The 21,857-nt window shown below is 49.6% G+C and overlaps 3 protein-coding genes and 1 long non-coding RNA gene across 18 annotated transcripts in view; 2 read left to right on the top strand and 2 right to left on the bottom strand.

Annotated features, from left to right (window-relative positions):
- LOC101162619 (cyclin-I) overlaps positions 1 to 2,263 on the top strand; it is a 31,200-nt gene extending 28,937 nt beyond the window's left edge. For both annotated transcript variants that reach the window (XM_078955572.1, XM_004075149.4), the window contains exons 8-10: positions 741 to 888; positions 958 to 1,157; positions 1,231 to 2,263. In XM_078955572.1, the coding sequence (XP_078811698.1) occupies positions 741 to 888; positions 958 to 1,157; positions 1,231 to 1,434 (552 nt within the window). In that variant the 3' untranslated portion in view covers positions 1,435 to 2,263. The remainder of the gene's footprint in view (positions 1 to 740; positions 889 to 957; positions 1,158 to 1,230) is intronic.
- A 4,892-nt stretch (positions 2,264 to 7,155) lies between these two features.
- sowahb (sosondowah ankyrin repeat domain family member B) lies at positions 7,156 to 12,994 on the bottom strand. 2 transcript variants are annotated; one of them, XM_023960926.2, is made up of 5 exons: positions 10,847 to 12,994; positions 10,421 to 10,651; positions 9,754 to 10,133; positions 9,342 to 9,535; positions 7,156 to 8,626 (listed from the first exon to the last, which is right to left on the bottom strand). In XM_023960926.2, the coding sequence occupies exons 1-5, from the start codon at positions 12,768 to 12,770 to the stop codon at positions 8,176 to 8,178; spliced, it is 3,180 nt and encodes a 1,059-aa protein (XP_023816694.1). In that variant the 5' UTR covers positions 12,771 to 12,994; the 3' UTR covers positions 7,156 to 8,175. The 2 variants fall into 2 exon arrangements, with proteins under 2 accessions (XP_023816694.1, XP_023816695.1); XM_023960927.2 differs by having other exon boundaries at positions 9,342 to 9,532; positions 10,847 to 12,918.
- A 99-nt stretch (positions 12,995 to 13,093) lies between these two features.
- Positions 13,094 to 13,954, top strand: LOC105355333 (uncharacterized). Of its 2 annotated transcripts, none has more exons than XR_909778.4 (3): positions 13,094 to 13,233; positions 13,579 to 13,635; positions 13,729 to 13,954. It is a non-coding gene; the product is annotated as an uncharacterized LOC105355333 (long non-coding RNA). The 2 variants fall into 2 exon arrangements; XR_909779.4 differs by having other exon boundaries at positions 13,726 to 13,954.
- Positions 13,955 to 14,187: 233 nt separating this feature from the next.
- shroom3 (shroom family member 3) overlaps positions 14,188 to 21,857 on the bottom strand; it is a 66,909-nt gene continuing 59,239 nt past the window's right edge. For all 12 annotated transcript variants that reach the window (XM_023961091.2, XM_078955566.1, XM_023961094.2 and 9 more), the window contains 4 exons: positions 19,311 to 19,395; positions 17,665 to 17,830; positions 17,445 to 17,566; positions 14,188 to 15,559 (listed from right to left, as the gene is read on the bottom strand). In XM_023961091.2, the coding sequence (XP_023816859.1) occupies positions 15,212 to 15,559; positions 17,445 to 17,566; positions 17,665 to 17,830; positions 19,311 to 19,395 (721 nt within the window). In that variant the 3' untranslated portion in view covers positions 14,188 to 15,211. The remainder of the gene's footprint in view (positions 15,560 to 17,444; positions 17,567 to 17,664; positions 17,831 to 19,310; positions 19,396 to 21,857) is intronic.

The following is a 21,857-nucleotide window of genomic DNA, read 5'->3' as shown; positions in this document are numbered from 1 at the left end:
TGATTCTGAAGACGGAGATGCAGCAGAAGATGAGGATGAGGAGGAGGAGAGGAGACACGAGGAGGAATTGAACCATTTACACTCTGATTCTCTGAAACAAACTTTAGCTTCTGCTAAGCTAAGAGGAGAACCTTCTCTGAAAGGACGCTCTGTTTACTTCAGACAGGAAGGAGCAGAGCGCTTATACCATGACGATACGTTTAAAAAGCCTGCTTTTTTATAATATTTGGTTGAATGCTATAAAGTATTAAAGCATTGTTTTCCTGTTTCTCTTTCTTTATTCTAGTATCTTCCTCCAGTTTTTGTCGCTTAACTCCTCCTACAATGTTTCATTTATTTCAACCATTCAACTATTCAAATGTTCAGCTCTTTCAGCTTTTTCCAGCTGTGACTTTTGGTCCTTCAAATCCTTGAACTTTTCCAGATATTCCAGGATTATATTGACTAATAATCTGGGTCTATTCATTGTGGAAATCAGCTCCTTCTGTTTGATGTAATATTTCTATTTTTCGTAAATGACCGTGTTTTGAGCGCGATGATGCTCTTCCAGGTTTGCATCATCAGACATGAACGCAGAAGTTACCATCCGACGCCAAAATGAGATTAACGCGATTTTAAAAAAAAAACTAAAATGTCTGCAAGTAGGACAAGGTTTGATTGACAGTAAAAAAAGCGGGAAGGATAAAGCTTGTGGTTTCCATGGTAACCCAGCACGTTGGCGTCTTTCGTTCTTCCGGCAGATCGACAGCTCGGAGCTGATCCGCGGTCGGGAGATGGTGGCACGTAGTCTGTCCACGCCGAGGGCCCCCCTGCCTGCAAACACCGTCTACATCTGCCACGCCCTGCAGCTGCTGGCCCCCGCTCCCCGCCCGCCCCGGGCCTCATCTGGTATGCCGCGTCTCGCGGGTCTTCATCGCCGTTCCCACGCCACGCGTGTTTGAGCCTTCCTCTTTACAGGGACCATCGCCTCCACCTCTGACCCCACCAGGGACCACTCGCCTGCAGCTGCCGCTCTTCCAACGGCTGCCGAGGAAGAGGAGGGGAGCCGTGGCTCTTCCTCCTGCAACCTGCCTGCTCTCCTCCCTCTACCAAAGCAGCCCTGCCCCCTCAACCAGCTGGTGGCCACGCTGCGCTGCAAGGCTTCAACCAAACGCAAGGTAACAGCGGCAGAGGCGGAGCCAATCCTGGCCGGCGCCGCCTCCCGACTGAAGTCTGCCTCGTGTCCTTCAGGTGGAGCAGATGGACGTGGACGACTTCTACGACGGCATCAAGCGGCTCTACAACGAGGACAACCCCAATGCCGCCGTCCAGGAGGGGGCAGCACTCGCAACGGGTGAAGGAGGGGGCCTCTCCGTCTGCAATGCTGTCACGCTGTCCCGACAGGAAGCCGGCTCCACCCCCTGCCCCCCCCTTCAACCCGCCACTTCCTCCTAGAGACCAACCAGGAAGCCCTCGACCAAAACCCCCCCAACACCAGCCTGAGTTTGATGGGCAGCTGCTTCCAGGAAGCTTTTATTTATGTCATTCAGCCGCCGCCGCCGCGTTCCGCTGCTGAGACGGGAGTCTGGTGTTTGGGAGGGTTCTGGTCGTCAAGGCGACGCCTCCAGCCTGAGCTCATCTCCCTTCAACCCCTGCAGCCGCAAAACAGAGCGCAAAAAAATGTTCCTAAATGTTTTAAAAATGCTGCTAGAGTCATAACTATTCTGTTTATTAACAGTTTCTAAAAGAAAATCTAAAAAAAAGCTAGAATCTTCCCACTGGAAGGTTCCCTTTAACTTATATTTGTCGCTCCTCAAACTCTTGTTTTCTCTCCGTCTGCTCCTCATCCACGTTAAGGTTATTTAGTCCGTGCGCGTCCACATGGTCATGTGACTAGGATGTAGACTAGAAACCGGTTTGGTGCCATGTGGTTCATGCTCACGCGTGAATCCTGACTTCCTGGATTTCAGCGCGTCGGAGTTGAACTTTAGTTTGTCATCATTTGCTCACAAAGTCTTTGAAGTCGTTGGTTTTTGCCAAATGAAATGTGAGTTTGTAACATTTTTCATGTTCAGCCGACAGAGATGATGATGATGAAGGCTGACGCTCTGTGGACACGTTTGTGTTTGAGTGTGTGTGTGTGTGTGTGTGTAAAAGAAAAGCTGTTTAATTTATTCTTCTTCATGTGAAAAGCTCGGTTGTCCTGCTGGAGGAGCTGCAGGGAGCAGCTTCAGGCTGTTGAACACGCTGCAACTTCTCTAAATAAAGACTTGGAGAATGAAAATGGCTCCTGTCCCTTTTCTCTGTCATGACGCTCCTCTCATGCAGCACGCATGTTCCACAGCAGTCCAGGGAAGCCACAGAGTTGATGGGAAGGGGGCTTCCTGGATCGTAGCGATCATGTCGGCGCCGCTCCTCTGATGCCGTTTGAAAACTGAAACCAAGGACTGACGAACCGAGAAAACCGGCTGCTGCTCAGACAAACGCATGCACAGACAAACGCATGCACAGACAAACGCATGCTCCCACCCCTCCGTTTCCTAACGATCTGTTTGAAAAATCTGAATCTGACACATTTGAAACGTGACGGCGTTGAACCAGCACACAGATTCTCTGGAGGTGCTTCAGTCCAACCCTCCTGCATGAGGACGGTTCCCTAACATCCTCATTTCACTAACAAACTGAAACCTGTTTGTGACAGAAACTTGAATATCTGAGTTTTTCTAGAGACACTGGAATGGCAAAGCAGTGGCATCTGGTGGAACCACATCTCTGGATTCCTCTCAGATGGACGTCTGCCAGACCAGATCTTCCCCTCGCAATGAAATCCTAAAGGCAATGTTCTGCTGTCATGACAGCAAAGAAGTCCTTCACAGAAAACCTCCGTAAACATCAGTCACAGCCGAGGACAGAACCTGCAGATGTCCAGAACATTCAATCATTTACATTTTATCTGGAAACGTTCTTACATCACAAACTGCATGTTTGAGCATTTGGATTCAGACCAGAGATGGAGGAAACGAACGCAGAGAAAGAGCATCACTGCAGCTCTGCCGCCTCCCACTTCCTGTCTGTCCTTTCAGAAGAAAAGTTTCTTGATGGATGAAGAGGAGGAAAAAGTGGTTCTGCAGAAGCAGCTTGGATGGAAACATTCATGTACTTCTCATCGACATCATTACACAGACAGTGGAAGCAGGAGGAACCGCGTGCGGCTGTGTTTGTTCTTCCTTCTGACCTCATTATGATGATTGACAGACAGCAGAACCAGAACTCGCCAAGAGAAGCACAACACTTTGTTTCTGAAGAACTCTGGAGCACTGAACTGTAAACAGAGGAAGTTCTGATGAGCAAAGAGGGAGTCGTAATGTGAAGGAGTAGCACCAACACGCTCACTCCTTCTGTCATCTTTGACCGATGATCTTACAGCCTTTTTTGTTTTTATGATCTCAAAGCAGACTGAAGGACATTGTTACTCAGCAACTGAGATAAAATGGCTGAACAGTTGAGCTGGTGAAGAAATAGTGTTTGGGTCAAAAAAAAAAAAGAGTGTGACTGATCACAAACATCCGTTTGTCTCCAAATGAAAACTTCTGCTTTTGTGTTCAGCCAGAACCGCTGACTGCCTCTGAATTCTTGTTTAACCCTTGTGCTATCTTGGATGACCCCCCTTACACTGACGTGTTCCTCTTACCATGACAAAGGTGGCTAAACGTGGAAAGATTTCATGTAATCCATGGACACCAGTGAAGATCACAAATCATTGAAGAAAAAAGGTTCAGAGCACTGTCTAGTGGGTCTAGATGACCCAACTCCCAATGTCAACGTGCCTAAGATAGCACAAGGGTTACAGTCACAGCAGGAGTCACACGAATGTCCTGTTATCCTGAAGGTGAACCTTTCAGACCCAATCTGTTCTATGTCATTGCCAATTGTGTTTATGTCCGTCAGGTAAAAATGCAAACTTAGAGAAGCGCTGCATTCATTTAGAACTGGAACTATGGGAAAAATGATTACCCAACTATGAACACGAAGGTCAAAAACAACAAATCTTCCAATACCACATGAATGCAGAATGTCTTTCTGCACCAACCCAAAGGTCAATTATTCTTTGCAGTACACCATCTACGGGTAGACACCAATTACCAATTCCCTGTAATTACCAGTACAGGGAAAATAAAACATTGATAAGAATGATCACTATCATTTATTCCAGTTTGGCGGGCCACATTCAACAGCTTGACGGGCCGCATATGGCCCCCGGGGCTTAGTTTGCCCACCCCTGGGCTACATATATACATGCAGATAGACATATCCAGATGAGGCTTCCAAACAACCACCTTTCCCGCTATTTGCAAATACAATGTTTTTGTCAAAGAAAAAAACTCATCCGGTTCCATCCAGACCACCTGAACATGAGTTTCTCAATCTTCTGCTGCCCCCCGCCATTATCAAAAGGAATGAAATCATATCTGTAACCCTTGTGCTATCCTAGCCACGTTACCATTGGGAGTTGGGTCATCTAGACCCACTAGACAGTGCTCTGAACCTTTTTTCTTCAGTGATTTGTGATCTTCACTGGTGTCCATGGATTACATGAAATCTTTCCACCTTTATCCACCTTTGTCATGGTAGGGAGAACACGTCAATGGAAGGGAGGGGGGGTCATCTGGACCCCATAGGATAACACAAGGGTTAAGGACTTGACTTAACCTCGAGACATCACCCACATACTGAGAACCTTCACCAACGTAAAATCCCACAGGAAGTTGATGACTTGCTTTTTTTTCGGCGTCTGACAGACCCTTCTTTGCTGAAATGGAGAGAAAGAGCTTGGACATGGAAGTCTGCATGCATCTCAATAAATAAGACCTAAAACAACCCTTCAAATGTTAAAAGGTGAAGGCAGAATTGAAGGCATCTTTGTACCAAGCTTCACATTTCAGATTTGCATCCAGAAATCCACTTTCTTCAGGTATTCTGGGACAAAAAGCATGTTTTCATGACGTTTCGTGAGCCCACAAAGCTTCACAGGTGGGAATTACATTCACCAAAACATGCAGAGCAGGATTTAGGAAGTAGAAAACTGGAACATTTCAAAATAAAGTTAATAACTAGCTGGTAGACTTTATGACTGTCATTCTGGGATCAGTAGTTACTGGTCCTGTGTTTCTCACTAGATCAGACAAAAGGAACTTTGTTCTTCTCTTTTTTTCTGCTAAAATAAAATAAAAAATCAGTTAAAGCCACTTTCAAAAGCATTCCTGAAAGTCATTTCTTTTTTTTCTTTATCCAACTTTTAAGAATGAGCTCTCTCCTCTAGGACAGTGTCTCCGACCACAAACCGCTGGTACCATCTCGTCAGAAAGGTTCCTGGTCATCACTGACAGCAGTCCTTTTGGAACAAAAACACGAAAACAATCAGAAAAAAACACATGCGGTTGTCCTCCTGGATAGTCTGTACTTTCAGGGTTCTCCTGCGTTCCCCATCACCCTCAAACATGTCTATTTCACAGATCCTTTCTATTGAGAAGTCTGATGAAAAACACGGCTTCAGTTTTACTTAGACCCACATCCATGGCTGCGGCTCTGAGCCACTGTCTCAGTGGATCTGAGAGGCCTGCTGCTAACTGGTTCTCCGAGTCCTCTTCAGGTCCTGACGCGTCACGTCAACGGAAAACGGTTGTTAACTTTCTCTAGCAGGGTCTATCAGGAGACCCAGCTGGGACTTGAACCGGGGGCCTCCTTGCTCGCTAACCCCTCCTCCACCATGCCGCCCTGCATGATTTTCTTTTTTTTTTTTTTTACATTTCATGCTGCAACAACAGAACAGAGTTCACAAAAAGACTGGAGAGTTTCCTCAAAGATTTCCTGTAGGGTAGCAGGGCTCATCCCCGACTTTTGAAGGAACACGTCTCGACATGTGAGCCGAGGAGCTGCAGCGGCACATGCGTGTTACATATCAGACGTGCAGAGGCTTTCTGGAGCAGTGAAGTGTCTGAGGCTCAGCTGAATGTACAGACGGTCTTTGGCTGGCCAAGGCCTCACAGGACCTCAGCGGGTGAAAACCAGATCCTCCTGTACCGGTTCTATAATCAAACAAAAACGTTTCACAAATGTTTAACATTACAAAGTAAATAGACCACACTGTAGAGGAAAGGTAAAGGACCGTTTGGAGTCTGCAGAACCTTCCAGACAGAACATGAGCAGACGATCAGCAAAGCCTCCTCACATCTGCAGAACTCAGGGGCCCGCATGAGAACTGGACCCCGTTCTGCCGCTTTAACCCGACCTTCCATGACCCTTTAGGAGCACCAGACTTCAGTGCCGTTGTTCTTTCTCAGGGTGTGGAAAGCCTTTCCTGCACACGCATCTGCGGAACCAGTTCTGCTGGTCCCGGTTCCGCTGGTTCTGTCGGCTTTTGACCCAAGAGGGGAGGAAGAGGTCCAGCTCATCACCCGCTTTCGTGGCCCCGAACAGCTCCGCATCTGCAGGGACGTATGGAAAAAGGAGGGACGCACAGCCACAGCTCTGCATCGCAGGTCTGAGAACACGCGTGCACAAACACACAGGCATGATGGGACACGTCCTGCCGAACCCAACCAGGTTCCTTCAGCCTGATCTCCATCCAGCAGCGAGGAGCACGGACCCGGTTCCCGTCTCGTTCAACCAAGATGAACTAGAAAACTGTTCGGCAAACCCATCAACCCCAACGGTGGCGTTTCTGAAGAAGCCTCCGCCCTGAGCAAACATGCATGTTGCCATGGAGACAGAAGAGAAAAACACATCTCGCCGTCTGTCTAACAAAGTTTTGGACCGTCAGGTCTCAGACAGGAATGGACGCATTTAAAAAAAAAAAAAAAAAAAAAAAAAGACTTTGAAACCGTTACCATGGCGATGGAGATTCTGACAGCTATGAATAAAAATGTTTTTCTCTTTACTGCACGTTCATCACGCACTTGAGATAAAAACGTTTACATCAAAAACATGGAAATCGGTTCTTTACGAACTAAAAGCGTGTAGAGGAGGCAGAAGTTATGCAGTAAGAACATTTAGAGCATTTCTGAACTCAGAGCTTCAGGTGGCTGGACGCTCTGACTGATGCGTCATCCTAAAGTCGTCCGCAGGTTTCAGTCAACATAAAGGAATCCGTTCACACCAGCAGAGAAAACAACAGGCTTAGCAAGATTTTGCTTTATTGATTGCTTCATTAAAAGTATTTTCTTAAAAAAAAATGAAAAAAAAGAGATCAGAGACAAAAAAGAACAAAAAGCTGTTGCTAATGATATAAACTTGTTTTTAATGTCCGACTAAGGGGAGATCCATGCAGGACACCATGACTACATCCCAAATCCCCAAAGAGTAAATGCATCACCAATGTGTGCTAAAGCCTTTGGAAAAGCAGGAGACCACAAACCAAACTAACCGCTGTGCCTGGACCGTACCCAACGTGAGGAACGACGGAAAATGCAGCCGGGACTCAAACCCGCGCTGATGCAGGCTGTGGAAAGAGCTGCAATGACTGTGCTGACACGTGATGCCGGACTTTGTTCATGTCACCGGCGTGCGCTACAGGAGGCGTTGACCGCCAGACCAGCAGCTCGCCGTCTCAACGGCTCAGCCAGTGAAACCTGAGCTCCGCTTTACCTCTAGACCCTCGTCTCCCTCCAGCTTTTCCTGCAACAACGCATTAGCATTCCTGCAGAAAATTCCCTGCTAAGCGCCTTTCAAATGCTTCTTTAAGGAAAAAAAACAGGCATCAGATGCTGCAGATACGCAGAGACACTGACTGCTGCAGAAAGCCCCGCACTCATTACTTACAGTCTGAACTGGTGGGAGACAAGACCCCCATTCAGACCCCCCCCCCCAACAAGCAGAAGCTCATAGATGTGATACGTCCTCCTTAAAGCCCCTGAAACATCCTTCCCTCCAAGGATTCACACCTCATTCTTGGTTGCGTAAACGTGCTGCCGGTAAAGACGGATCAGTGTGCAGAGAAAGAAAACGTGGATTTGTGAACAGCTTCATCCCCAAGTTCACCTTCAGTGCTCTGTGGTTTTTAACGGAGGTGCTGCTGGATGAAAACACGGAGGTGGGATCTTCAATAAGCCCATTTTTGTCCCCCGTCTCTAAATGCGGGCCTCGGACCCCGGAAGGGTAAAGTGTTGGTTGCTGATGCTGCAGAACCTCGTGCTCTCCTCACGCGGTGGACTCAGTCTTATGCAACTCAAAGGGCTGGGATCTCCTTTTGAGGAAAGCAGCAAGAGATGTCGACCTTTTGACCTTTTCCATCCCAATATAAGTCAGGGGCCTCTGTTTGGGTGTAGCAAAAGAGAATTGATGGCGGACGTGATGGCGTTGCTTCTGTGGCTGCGAGGCCTCTTCCCTCTGGCATTTAAGCTGTTTCTGTTCGGCCACCCACTGCTGGGCCCCCCCCAGGACCTCCAGCGTTTCCGGTGACGGCTTTTCCAGGTACTGCCAGGGCCTCTTTCCCGCCGTGTCTCGCAGCCTCACGTCTGCAAAGTAACTGTTAACCAGCAGACGAATGATGTTTTTGCTGTTGTAGATAGCAGCGATGTGGAGCGGCGTCTGCCCGGCCGTAGACTTGGCGTTTATGTCCAAACTCAGGCCCATCTTTGCAGCTGCAAGCCTGAAGACAGAGAAAGTGGATCATTCACTGCAAGAAAAGCTCTCAGAATGAATTGGTTTTTATGGTTTTAGGGTGTTCCAGGTTCAAAGGTCAAACAATCCCAAACACGCCCAACTCCAACCCTTTGAGTTGATCCAAATCAGTGTAAGCACAGACCTTTAGGTCACGATGTGTGGATGCTAGCATCGGGTTCATCTATCAGCCAAAAGCTCTCCTGACCACGTCTGTGAGAAAACGTGACGAGCAGCATCAATCTGGAAGCTTCCAGTGACATTATGAGGTCAAACACATTGACTCTAAATGAGATCTGGACTGAGCGACTCCTCCCCCTTGGCGCTCCAAACAGGAACCAGCAGCTGTTACTCAATCATTCTTTTGGTCAGAAGAACCGTTCTGGATCTGATTCCTTTTTTAACATCTTCTTGATGATCCTTATTTTTTGTTTTATGATAATTTTTCTTTATTGCAAGTTATGAACGGACCAATCAGATGCCTCAGTAACAGCATGTGGTCTCGCGTAAAATGTTCATAATGTCTAACAGATTTTGTGGCCTGCTGTCAAGTGTTAGGGGTGTGGCCTTCCAACAAGCTCACTCCTGATTGGCCAGAGTGGTCGCCAAAGAAATGTTGACTCAGACATCAGGTGTGTGTCCAAAAGTGTCCAAAAGTTTTTTGAACGCTCCTGTTTCACAGCAGCTGCTCGCCATACACTTACGAGAGCGTGTTGAGGACTCGATGGTCGCCGTGTTTGGCGATCCAGTGCAGCACCGTGAAGCCGGAGATGAAGTCTCGTTTGTGGAGCAGGGACGGGTCCTCTCTGAACAGCGAGTAGATGTCTCCCCAGGCGCCTGAGGCCGCCTTCACCATCCACGAGTGCTCGTTGGGATGCAGCGGGACCAGGGACGGCTGCTGAAGAGAGTCATCGAGCTCTTTAATAAAGACTTCTCATTGTTGTTTTTGCTTCAATTCCAGACAAATGTCCTCAAACGTCTCGTGTCAGAGAGGATTTGCTCCAATCAGACGGAACTGCAGGAAAAGCTTCAGCTTTACTCGCTCGTCCTTCTGCAGGTCAGACCATCGTGACCCCAGCAGAAAAACCATGAGGCCAATCAGGAGCTTGCTCTCACCTGCCCATTAGTGGGTCCTGTGGAAGTACTGGTTGCAGGAGAAGCCTTCCCCCTTCCTCCTTTCTGGGCGTCATTATCAGCCAGGGGGGCGGGGCTGCTGCTGCGAGGAGGCGTAGAGCATGATGTCAGGGAGGACGACGACAGGTTGCGATGGAGGCTGAGCGAAGAGGAGATTCGCTGCAGGCGAACCAGCCGCGCCACCTCCTTCCCCGTCGGGTCCATGTCCTGCAGCTGATCCAGGTCGGCGCCCAGGCTCAGGCACATCCTGCTCCTCAGCGCGCTGTCCACGCGCCGGACCGCCGGGGGGCGGGGCCGGAGCTGAGGAGAGCAGGAGGGGCCCTCGCTGGAATAAGCCTCCTCGGTGTTGTCATAGAGGTCACCTGTGGGGGGAGGAGTTTGCTTTAGACTCCGCCTCTGACCAATCATACAATGGAGAGAGAGCTGCATGCATAAAAACTAACGCTGAAGAAAGTTTAAAGGCCATCTAACGTGTCTGGGGTGTTACCATGGCAACGTTTGTCATGACTTTTACCGTCCCAGGTGTAAAGACTGAAGGCTTTTTTTGTTTGCTTTGATACAAAGTTTTTACAATGCAGAGCTTTTCAAGCCAACTTTAGTGAATTAATTCATGTTCAGGGGTCAAAATACAGTTTCTGAATCGACTGACCTGTGGAGAAGAACCACTGCATGTGCTGGTTGGGAAAGCGGCCATCTTTGTCAGTGGAGCCATGAGGATCTGACAAGTTATCCAGAGACTGGTGCTCATCACAAAGATTTCCTGCAGAGCAGTGCCGCGCCGGGGGGCCTTTACTCCTGGAGGTGCAGCTCCCAGGTGTCAAAGGGGATCTGTGGGAATGCTGGAACCCATCCTGGACTTCAGGAGCCGTCCCGGGCCCGTCTGTTGACAGAGACACAGCAGCCGAAAGTTTCTGAGCAGCTTTACTACAAACAATCCACAAATCTCCTTGATGACCACATCAAGCCCTTTGTCACCAGAAAGGAAACTGCCTGTGCTTAACAGGAAGTACAAGAGATCCAGTGATTGTAAAAAAACGGTTCAGTTGTTTGAGTTTCTGCTGGTTTCAAACTGTACCTGTTCCGGCCTGCAGATCCTCCGAGCTGCTGCTGCACTGAGACCTTCTTGGGGAATTCTGAAGGCTGTGGTCGCTGCTGGACACCTGAGCGTCAGAGGAGAGGCTGGCGTTGCCGCTGTGGCTGGGGGACAGCCTGCGGCGCTGATCCGGTCCTGACTGTGGTGAGCCTCCTGGAGGTGCAATGTGCAGCTGGATCCTCTCGCCGTGTTGGGTGGGTGCGCCTTGGCGCTGACGCGATCCCAGCTGTGGTGAGCCTCCTGCAGCCGGAATGTGCAGTGGGATCCTGTAAGTGGGTTGGGCAGGTGCGCCTTGGCGCCGATACGGTCTTGACTGCGGTGAGCCTCCTGCAGGCGGAGTCCTGTCACCGCATTGGACAGGCGCACCGTGGCGCTCTGCTTCTAAAGGCACGCTGCGCCTGGTGGACGTGGACTCACACGGGACCGTCCTGACCTCAGCTGGCTGTCCTGCCTGCCACGCCCCCGGAGGCCCCAAATGAGTGGGGGTCTGTCTCTCTGTGGACTGGATGTAGATCTGCGGGGGCCCTTTTCCTGAAGAAGCGACAGAGGTGGGTGCTACTGTGTCTACAATGCATGGGGGGGTAGTAGAGGCAGCCCTCCCCACACCTCTTCCTCTTGCCTGGATTTCTTCTCCATAATCATCTTCATCATCATCATCTTGAGAAACAGCCGATTTGTAGCTTTTCCTGTGTCTATGATGTCGACCGACAACCTGCACCGGGTGGAGGGTTTGGGGAGGAGGGGAGCGCTCCTGCTGGGGCCCCGTCTGTTGCTGCAGTTGCTCCCTGCTGCCTTTTTTGGGTTCTTGGATGGGGGTCTGCAGGTTTGGTTTTTTGTGGCATCCACCTGATGTAGGTCCTGCCAGGAACCCAGGAGGTGGCCCCTGCTGACCTGGAAGGCTGTTCTGCACAGGGCTGGGGCCTCCTCTCTCTGGACCTGCCGGGCCTCTTCTCTCAGGGACCACCAGGGCCCCTCTCACTGGGGATGCTGAGGCCCCCCTGTCGGGGGCAGCCGGCCCCCCTAACCCTGGCCCTGCTGGGGCACCTCTCACTGGGCCTGCAGGAGCCCCTCTGACTAGGCTTGCTGGGGCCCCCCTGTCTGGGACAACTGACACCCCTCTCACCGGGCATGCAGGGGCCCCTCTCTCTGGGCCCGCCGGAGCCCTTCTACCTTGGCCTGTTAAGGCCCCAATGTCTGGGGCCTCCAGGGACCCTCTAACTGGGCTTGCAGGAGCCCCTCTTACTAGGCCTGCTGAGGCCCTCCTGTCTGGGGAAGCCGACACCCCTCTCACTGGGTTTGTTGGGGTCCCTCTCTCTGAGGCTGGCGGCCCCCCTCTCACCAGGCCCTCCGGGGCCCCTCTTAATAGGCTTTCTGAGGCCCTCCTGTCTGGAGAAGCCGACACCCCTCTCTTTGTGCTTGCTGGGGCCCTTCTCTCTGGGACCGCTGACCCCCCTCTTTCTGGGTCCCCCTGTGCTAGTCTTGGTCCCCCTGGCAGTGGGGGGGCGATGCTGACCTGTGGTCCGCTGTGTGGAGGCAGGATCCCGGCTGAAGGTAGGGCCCCCGCGCGCGGCCCCCTGGACGCCGCCTCCCCCTGCTCCTGCCCAGCTCTCGGTCGGTGACTCTCTGGAGCGGCAGCCGGGGTTCTGCCCCCGTCGGGGCGCTGCAGAGGTGCGGGGGGGCCCGCCTGCCCCCCCCTGAACTTGCTCCGAAGAGTGACGTAAGACGCGCCGTCGATCTGCCTCACGGTGGCCACGGAGTTGACAAACTGTTTAAAGACGTCTCGGTTCTGATTCCGGTGCTCACCGAGGAAGTCCCTGAAGTGCTGCAGCAGCTCGGCGTTCTTCACCGAACCCCCGCGGCTCTGCAGGAAGTGGAGCACCGCGTCCTGCGTGAAGTGCGTGGCCATGATCGCAGCCGCGCGCGGCTCTCCCGCTCCAACGGTCTCAAAGGTCGGGGAGCAGTTTCTGTCAGACCAGAATAGGCCCCGCCCACTCCAGGTATTTCATGTCGCTCTCACCTGCCGCATTCCTGCGCGGTGCCCGGATGTTTGTGAGAGCAGCAGGATGTTCGTTGGATGAGTAGGACTCCGGTGGTCCTGTGACAGACACCAGCTGAAGATGTGGAAGTGGAAAAGCTCCCACGCAGAAATGCAGAAGTAAATACCGTCAAAGTGGAGAACTCAGGTGACGCCGCGAGGTGGGCGGGGCTTTTCTGTCCACCTGCAGAGTGAATGAATGACGTGTTGCCGTGTTAACGGAAGCCCGCGCAGGACTTGTGCTTCTTCTCCACCTGCAGGAGTGAGGCGAAGCTGCAGAGCCACAGAGGAAAACATCGGGACCGGACTGCGGCTGCGCGGAGTTTAGGGTCAGGTGAGAAAACAATTCTGGAGAACATGATTGGTTTTTTGTTCCTCACTTACAGGAAAAAAAGTCTAAATGTCGAGATTAAAGTCGAAACAGATTTAACCCGCTACAGCAAAGATGTCTGTTTATGGAAGATGAAAGATGTGGAGCATTTTGTCAAGATTTATATCCAGAAAGATTTCAAAAAGTTCTTTACTTTTGGCGACTCAAAACCAGATTATTGTGAGCGTAGCCATCTTTCTGGGGTTTGGTGTCGGTAAAGCGGAGTGTCATCTGTAAAATAAGGAGCTCAGAGACGCGTTTGGGTGTAGAGGACCAATACTTTCCTTTGCTTTCCATTCTCATACCCAGAAGTCCATTTGTCTCATGACGTCATGAACCTGTCGTGCACAGAACACCAATGCCAAGGTAAAGTGTTACATACCCCCCTCCTCCAGAGGAAATGTCCCGTTTCTACAGAAAACAACAAAGAGGAATGAAAATAGTCTGTTATGTCAGCAGAAGAACGTTGAAAATGCCAGAAAGTGATCCTCCTCAGACGTAGAGATCTGCTCTTTGGATGAAGAAAGGATGGAAGTGGACATCTGCAGGGACACCAGCGTCTTCATCAACGGCTGCAGAGATCCTGCAAACCAACCATCAATAAATAAAACTTTAATAAATGGTAAATCAAAGGAGCTTCCAAACATTTGGAACGTTATCAATAAACATTCAGCTCACCTGTTCAGTTAAGTTAGTCCGTCTGCTCTGCTGCTGCACGCCGTTCACCTGCTGCTCTGAACGCTCACTTTCACTTTAAATCTGGAGTTTTTCTTTACATCTCTTCATTTGACTTTTTTTTCTGTTTGGTGGCCCTAAACTCGGTCGTAGAAATCAAAAGTCAGTTTTCTGGAAACCCCTGTGGTTTCGCTCAGATGAAGATGAGCAGACCGAGTCTTGAATGAAGGACGGAGCGGCGCAGAGAGCTGACAAAGTGCTTTTATTGAACAAAACCTGGGAGTGGGAGGAAATAAGGCACTGCAGTTCTCAGACAGACAGACAGACACTTTACTTCTTGAACAGTCAGAAGAGACTTTGAAGGACAATCTTAACAGTCTGGTTACTTTATTTGACAAATGGAACAAATGCATTTCAATTTAAACCGTTTTTCCCAGCATGCTTCTGCAGGAACACGTGCATCAGCCGCGTATAGCCTCCTTAAATATCTTTGGGGGGGTTTCTCCCTATAATGCTCATTACAGTGTATTCAAATGTGCTGAATATTTCAAAGAGACCAAAGAAAAGAGTGTAATAGCTGTGATAACTGGTGCAACTGTGGGCTTTGTAATGTGTAAAAAACAAAAAAACTACAGTTAAAGGTGAGCCTTTACAAGATAAAAGCAGCTTTAAAACCAACCATCTGCTAAAATGTCATCCACTGAACACTAACGGGGTCAGAAAACGCTGAGGCTTCAGAAACGACTGCATGTCCTGGTTTGGGATCAGCTTTCAGTCTACTCCAAAGTGCAGGAAGCTGCAGGCGGCGTGGCGATGGCGGCGGTGGCGGTACAGACACAGGCGATGCTTCCAGATTCCCTTCATGTTTCTTTGCTTTTATTTCTGCTGCAGTTCTCTCTCAGTTTGACGGCTGATGACTTTTCTCTTTCTTTGGAAGACACCCCCCCCCCCCCCCCCAAATGCAGTCAGAAAACTTGAAGTCCACCTGGAGGTCCTTGAAAGCACCAGCAGCATCCCCGAAGGACAGTGGGTCCGCCACACCTGAAAATAGATCTGAGAGGATATTCCGGGAGGCTTTAAAGCTTCTTGGGCAGACCTCCATTGCGGGAACCTGGTGCAGAGCAGTTATGGTTTAGTCCACAGTGGGCGGGGTTCTGGTGCTGAGGTAAACACGGGTCTAACTGACGGTCAGGAGGCACATTTAGGTCTTTTCTTCTTCAAATGTGAAGTCTGCATAGTGGTTTCAGCGTGGGCCGAGCTGCAGGCGCTAGAGCGACGTCACGGCGGTGGACCTGAGGGAATGGGCCGGGCCTGCGACGGTCAGGGGTGGGGCCGGGGCAGGACTCGGGAGGAGACGGTCTGTGGGCCAGGCGCTCTCATTCAGATGCGCCAGCTGCTGCTCCCTGAGGCGCACGAGCTCGTCCAGGTGCCGCAGGCGGATCAGGAGGGAGGGTTTGGTGCTGACATAGCGCCGGTAGTCCTGCAGTTGGGCTTCGGTGAGGTAGCTGGAAAGAATGGCGTGGACCACCCGCTGCCGCCGGTCCAGGTTCTCCTTCAGTTCCCGGGCATCTTCAGTTTGACGGAGGAGCAGAGAGCGCTTGTGATGAAGGGAGTCCTGCCAAAAAACACAGAATGGACCAAAGCTTACAGAGCAATGACAAACGGGACAGCAGGGACCATTCTTTAGAAATGTCCAACACTTTTAGTGAAATGAAAACAATAAAACATTTATTATTCCTGTCACGCAGCTGTCCTGGGGGGTATTCCAGGAAGCAGGTTATGCTAGCTCCCATGGTAAGTTTGAGGCTAAGGAAGTGGATAACCTCAGCTTTTGGTTCCAGAAATGGAGGTATGTTTCAGGGTATGTCAAGTTGCCATAGTAACTCAAGCTCTGAACATGACCTGGTCTGGAGCAGGTTTAGTTGAAGGATAGTTTGTTTTCAGAGAGGTGAAGCAGCATGGCGTGTCCATTTAAAGATGACTTAGTGGATGAAGAAGCTCAGATAATACTTTTTCCACCATGAGAGGGTGATAAGACCACATATGGATGTTGGAAAGAGAAACTTATTACTTTGATCTAACTTAATGATTTGCTTCAATTAAGATAAATCATCTTTTTTTTGTTAAGTCAGCTTAAAAACAACACGCAGTTATCAAACAATTATTTACTTTCATTCAAATTAAATCAATGAAGTAGGTGTAACTACGGTGCTGCTGTTAGATCGGCACCGCAAAGGATTGTGGGATACCACTCCCTTTATTTTGTCTGGACGGATTTGGGTTTTTAAGTGTGGGTTTTTGACCAAATGTGTTTAGTTGTTTTACTGTGTTTTGTCTAGTTATTTGTCCTGTTATGTTTAATTCTTTCTGCACCATGAGTGAGAGGGAGGAAGAGGATGATTAAAGTCAGGGTAGTTTAAACATGATTTCTGGAATACCCCCCAGGACTATAAAGACCAGAGCGTTTCTTCTCTCTTACTGCACGTTTGAGCAAAGATTTAACCCCGTTACAAACTCAGAAACTCACCAAAATGTGTGCCGCCGAGTACCCGCTAAAATAAAAAAAGAACGTAAACAAACCCCCCAAAACGATGACATCACAGTGGGAAAATGTCAAAAAAAAAAAAGATCTCTGATGGGGCTTAAGCTTCAGCTTAAGAGGCACAACCAACATTTCGTTGACCTTTGACCTAGGAAAGAGGCCGCCATCTTGAATTAAAAAACAGTACCTTTAGGTCCGCCTACAAATGTAAACTCCTCCTATGACTATTATTTTCAGTTATGCTACAGAAACGCTGTCATATGTACCAGCGGCTCGGCTCTTACAGACGAGCAGTTTCTTTACGTCGGTGGTTCTGATCCAGTCTCCAACAATGTTCCCACCACAAAGGGTCTGTGATGACCCCTGAGCTTTTACCAGGCATCCTGCCTGCAGATGTGGCGGACTGACACCTTCCAGAAGGTTCCTCTGTCAGAACGTCTCAAACCTGAGATCATTCCTTGTGTTTCCTGACTGTTGAACCATGAACTCTGACCTGGCCTGCGTCAGGTGAGGCCTGACCTTCTGCTACTTCTATGACCTTCTGGATGAGTCCTTGCCGTGTTCTTGTCATGATGGTGGTTCTGAATGCGGGGCAGGAGTTGGGTCTTTGTGACCCTCTCAATTCTTTTGTTTCTCGTCTGCTGCTGGAGATTCTGCAGATGTCGGTGGAAAAATCTTTGACCGCTTTTCGCTTTGTCAGATTGTAAAGAGATTCTTTTGCAGCTGACTTTAGCAAAGTGGAGACATTTTCACAGAGGGACAGGCAACAACGTGATCATTAAAGACACAAAGTAATCGTTCCACTCTTACACTTTGTACTTATTTAGAGCAATATTAGATTTTGTTAGATTGGTCCGTTTAGAAAAGACCTGCCTCCATAGAGGGAGACATGACACGCGTGTGCAGGTCCTGCTCAGAGTCCTGAAGGTGTGCTTCAGGTGTGTGTGTCACGGCTCACCCTCTCCTTGGCTACGTCCTCCATCATCAGCTCCTCCCTCTCAAGCGCCAGCAGGGATCTGTCGATCCTGGACAGCCGGCTGCACAGGGACAGAAGCAGGTTCACGATCCTCTCCAGATCACCTGCAGGCATCAACGACATCACCCCAACCCCTTAGCGTCGACACAACCGCAGGGCCGCAGCTCCACACCTCTACCGTTACTCAACAGAGCAGTCGTACCAATGAACATGCTGTACTTGTCCTTCTCGTTAGTTTTAAGGCGTTCCTGCACCAGCTCCTCAATGCTGGCCCCCAGGGCCTTGTGGCCCCGCTGTTCCTCACACAGGGCCTCTTTCTCCTGCTGCAGAGCCACAACACTGTTCCTGAGGACCTCACAGAGCTCCACCTGGTGGACAAAAGAAAAAACACAGTGGAAGGGTGGAAATAATGCGCCATCAGCAAGACACCTCCAATGACGGAGAGGTTGTGCAATACAACCATCCAGTGACAGTGTTGTCACTCCAGCGGTACCATGAGACGGCGTCTACCACCAACACAGGTAGTGCAACTCATCCAGGACGCCAAAACAATGTCTAGTGTCCAGAGCATGGAGGCGCTACCAGGAGACAGGCCAGGAAATCAGGAGATGTGGAGGAGGCTGTAGGAGGGCGACAACCCTGCATCAGGACCACTACCTCCTCCTGTGTGCAAGGAGCTACAGGAGGAGCACTGCCAGAGCCCTGCAGAATGACCTCCGGCAGGCCACAAATGTGCACTTGTCTGCTCAGACGGCTAGAAACAGAGTCCATGAGGGGGGTCTGAAGAACCGACGTCCACAGGTGGGAGTTGTGCTTACAGCCCAACACCATGCAAGACGTTTGGCATTTTCTAGAAAACACCAAGATTCTTCACAGATGAAAGCAGGGTCACACTGAGCACGAGTGATAGACGTGACACAGTCTGGAGACGCCGTGGAGAACGTTCTTCTGCTGCGTCCCACTTTGGCAGTGGGTCGGTAACGGTTCAGGGTGGCATTTCTTATGAGGCCCGTCTCCATGTGCTCACCAGAGGCAGCCTGACTGCCTGTAGGTACAGAGATGAGATCCTCAGACCCTGTGAGACCACATGCTGGTGCAGATGGGCCTGGGTTCCTCCTAATGCAAGGCGATACTGGACCTCATGTGTGTCAGCAGTTTCTGAAAGATGAAGGTACTGATGTAATGGACCGGCCCGCCCGTTCCCCAGACCTGAATCCAATACTTTGGGACGTGCTGTCTCTGTCCGTCCACCGACGCCAGGTTGCACCACAGTCTGTCCAGGAGGTGGTGGATGCTTTGGTTCGGGTGTGGGAGGAGACCCCCCACCCCCCCCAGGAGACCAACCGCCGCCTCATCAGAAGCATTCCCCGACGTCGCAGGGAAGTCATACGGGAATGTGGAGGCCACGCCCACTACTGAGCCTCATTTGGAGTTGTTTCAAAGACACTCTACAGTGGGGCCGTCAAGTAGATTTTAACTGAATGAATTTGATGATGTCATAGCCACCGTAAAAAAAAAAGTAGTGAGCATGGTGTCTGAATTGCTTTTTAAATTCAGGGCTCTACATAGTCCTGCATTATGTAGTTTTTTAGTAGTTTGGGGTTAGGGCGGGAACTCGGACACAGCGATTGTCTGATTTTTAAAGAATTTAAGCAAAAATTCTTAAAAAATCAGACAATGCGATTTAATAGATTTCCTTCTCATTTTGTCTCTCATGATTGATGAAAACGACAGGCCTCTGTAGTTTAGTATGAGTCCACATCCAGGCCTCCATAGGCTAATACATTTAATTTCCATGAACCTTTAGTGTGGTTGTGTTGTCAGCACATGTTTTAAAGAGGCTCTTACCTTCAGAGTGTGGAGGTCTCGCTCCTCCTCATCCAGATCGGTCTCCCTGTCTGGATCTTTCTGACTGCAGAGCGGCTCGCGGGTTCTGGACGGAGGACAAATACTTCAATTCAAACGTCGTTTCCACATGAAAACAGCTGCAACAACACAACAAAGATTAGATGCATTTCTGTACCAACAGCTCTCGTGTTTCAGTGAAAAGACTTTCAAAGATTTGGCCTCTCATCCCTCAAACCTTGTAGGTTTTAAAGTTTCTCTTTAGGTTTTGGTTTGTGTGGACACAACACTGGAACCGGTCTGGGTTCAGTGGATGAGGAGGCTAAAGGCAGAAAATAAAAATGTTGGTAATAATATTAGAAAAGCGACCAAAGATCCAGACAGTTTATCTCCAAACCCGTTTGTCTGATGAATCCAGGTCCTTGCCTCTCGTTGGCCACTTGGTGTCAGTGTTGTCAAACATTCCGCTCAGGAATTCACAGAACGCCACTTTGGACTGACGCGGTCCTGATTAAAACGTTATGGAAAGCGTGAGGCGCTTCTCCCTGACGCGGCGAGCTGAGCCCATTTTGTGAGAAACCCCAAGGATGTGAGTGGTCTTCAAAGCTTCAACACGCTCAGAAACGGCGTGAACAGCATGAGTGACCCGGTATTTACCCCCCACCCCGGCACCCAGCAACCAGCAGCTCTGCAGAGGCGTGATGCAGGAGCGTCATGACGTCAGACCAAACGGTTCCGCACTCTTCAGGTGAGAGTTGGTTAATCTGTTTTTTTGTGTCCCGCATCATGATGTCATCCCCACCTAACCCTGATAAAAATGTCAGCTTTCCCCCTCCCTGTTACTTCGTCACTCCAACAGCCTGTAACTGAATAAACATTGAGCAACAACGTGTGGCGCCGTTCACCTTCATCCCATTGTTGATCACAGAGAATCCTCAGCGTTCTTTGTGAGCAGAGAGGCGTTTCCCGGCAGAGCAGACTTCCCGGACAAAAACCATTTAAATGTGCAGAAGTAAAAGGAAACCTGTCGACACACGAGTCTCTGACACGAGAAACGTCAGAGCTGCAGGACAGCCGCTTCAGCATCCAACGGGAAACTTCAGGAAGCTTCCCGGATGCCATTCAGAGAGGCGTCTTCATCCATGAAGAAGCTGAAACATGGAGGAGGTCTCCGGTTTCACGTGAAGCCATATTGTGACGAAGCTGGACAAAGATTTCCTGCTGGAAGCTGTGAAAGCTCCTCATGCAGAGACCAGTAAGCAGATCATCTTCTCACATCTGAAACAAACTCAAACACACATTTCCAATGCTTGGCTCTAAATATCTTGAGTTCTTATGAATTAAAGTAAAAGTAACAGATTTTAGAGCAAAGCCTTTTCTTTCTTGTCCAGCGTTTCCTGATTTTCTGAGAGTCCTCTCAGAAAAATGTGCTGACTGTGCTCCCCTGTCTTCATGGGCGCCCTTGGATCATTCCGGTTCAGTAGCTGGACAAATAAATGAGAGAAAATCCCCCTCATCCGGCATGCTGCCTCATCAGCAGTTTCCTTTTCGGGTTCTCGTCTTTTGACATTGTTCCTGGTTCCAATGATTGTGCCAATGCCGCGAGCTGATAAGCTGAATCAGGTGTGTTGACACGAGCACACAAGTGCAACAACATTCAAACAGCACCAAATCCCCTTTGCTCCGCCCACTTTCAGGAAATCTTTCCTCAAAGACGTTCATTGTTGTTAGCAGCTGAATTCACCTGAAAGCCAGTAAAACCTGACAGAAGGTGGGAGGACATCGCTCCAGGATTTTCCAGCAGGAGACCCTAAATGACCTGCTGCTGGAGGTTTACCCCATGATCTGAATACAAGCAGAGGTCCAGCAGGTTCCTCCTCTGCTCTTACTGCTGCAGATGGGACGGGGCTCGACTCTGCACCTTTGCACTGGCTGCACCGGTGCGTATTACCGTTCTTCCCGGGTGCACCAGCACAAACGTTTGCTGCACCCACCTTCTCACACATTCCATTTGCCTCAGCAGTTTTCCACGGTCGCTTTCCTTCTTAATCGCCGTCAATATCGGCATTCAGACTTTTTTATGAAACACAACTCTGCAATCATGATTAATTACATGAAGAAGTTGGTGTTTAAAGAACCACTAAATAATGAAATTTGTGTTTTTAACCTTTTCTTGTAGAATTTTTCTTAAGATAGAGGACATGGAAAATAATTTAAGACTAAAACTGCATTTCTGAGTATTTTTTTGTTTAAATCAGGGCAAATAAAAACATGCCGTTTGTGAAAAAGCCCAAATTTGTGACAGTTAGTGTTGTTGGTTTCATCGAGCCAGGACCTCCAGCGTGCATTGGGGCGGTTTGCGGCCGAGTGTGAAGCGGCTGGGTTGAGGGTCAGCACCGCTAAATCTGAGGCCATGGTTCTCGACCGGAGAAAGGTAGTGGACCATTTCTGGGTGGGTGGAGTGTCCCTGCCCCAGGTGGAGGAGTGTCAGTATCTTGAGGTCTCGTTAACGAGTGAGGGAAGACCGGAGTGTGAGATTGACAGGCGGAT

The sequence above is a fragment of the Oryzias latipes genome, chromosome 12, assembly GCF_053564925.1.
Source record: "Oryzias latipes strain Hd-rR chromosome 12, Olatipes_Hd-rR_3.1".
Taxonomy (NCBI): domain Eukaryota; kingdom Metazoa; phylum Chordata; class Actinopteri; order Beloniformes; family Adrianichthyidae; genus Oryzias; species Oryzias latipes.
The sequence above is the reverse complement of the archived record's forward strand: the minus strand, read 5'-3'. Positions and strand labels throughout refer to the sequence as shown.

Excerpts from the sequence above, each read along its gene's own strand:
- sowahb (XM_023960926.2), bottom strand. The coding sequence starts at position 12,770 with ATGGCCACGCACTTCACGCAGGACGCGGTGCTCCACTTCCTGCAGAGC. Across the intron at positions 9,536-9,753 it reads CAGGACCCACTAATGGGCAG|CAGCCGTCCCTGGTCCCGCT; the intron begins GTGAGAGCAAGC and ends GACTCTCTTCAG. Across the intron at positions 8,627-9,341 it reads CGAGTCCTCAACACGCTCTC|GCTTGCAGCTGCAAAGATGG; the intron begins GTAAGTGTATGG and ends CTCTGTCTTCAG.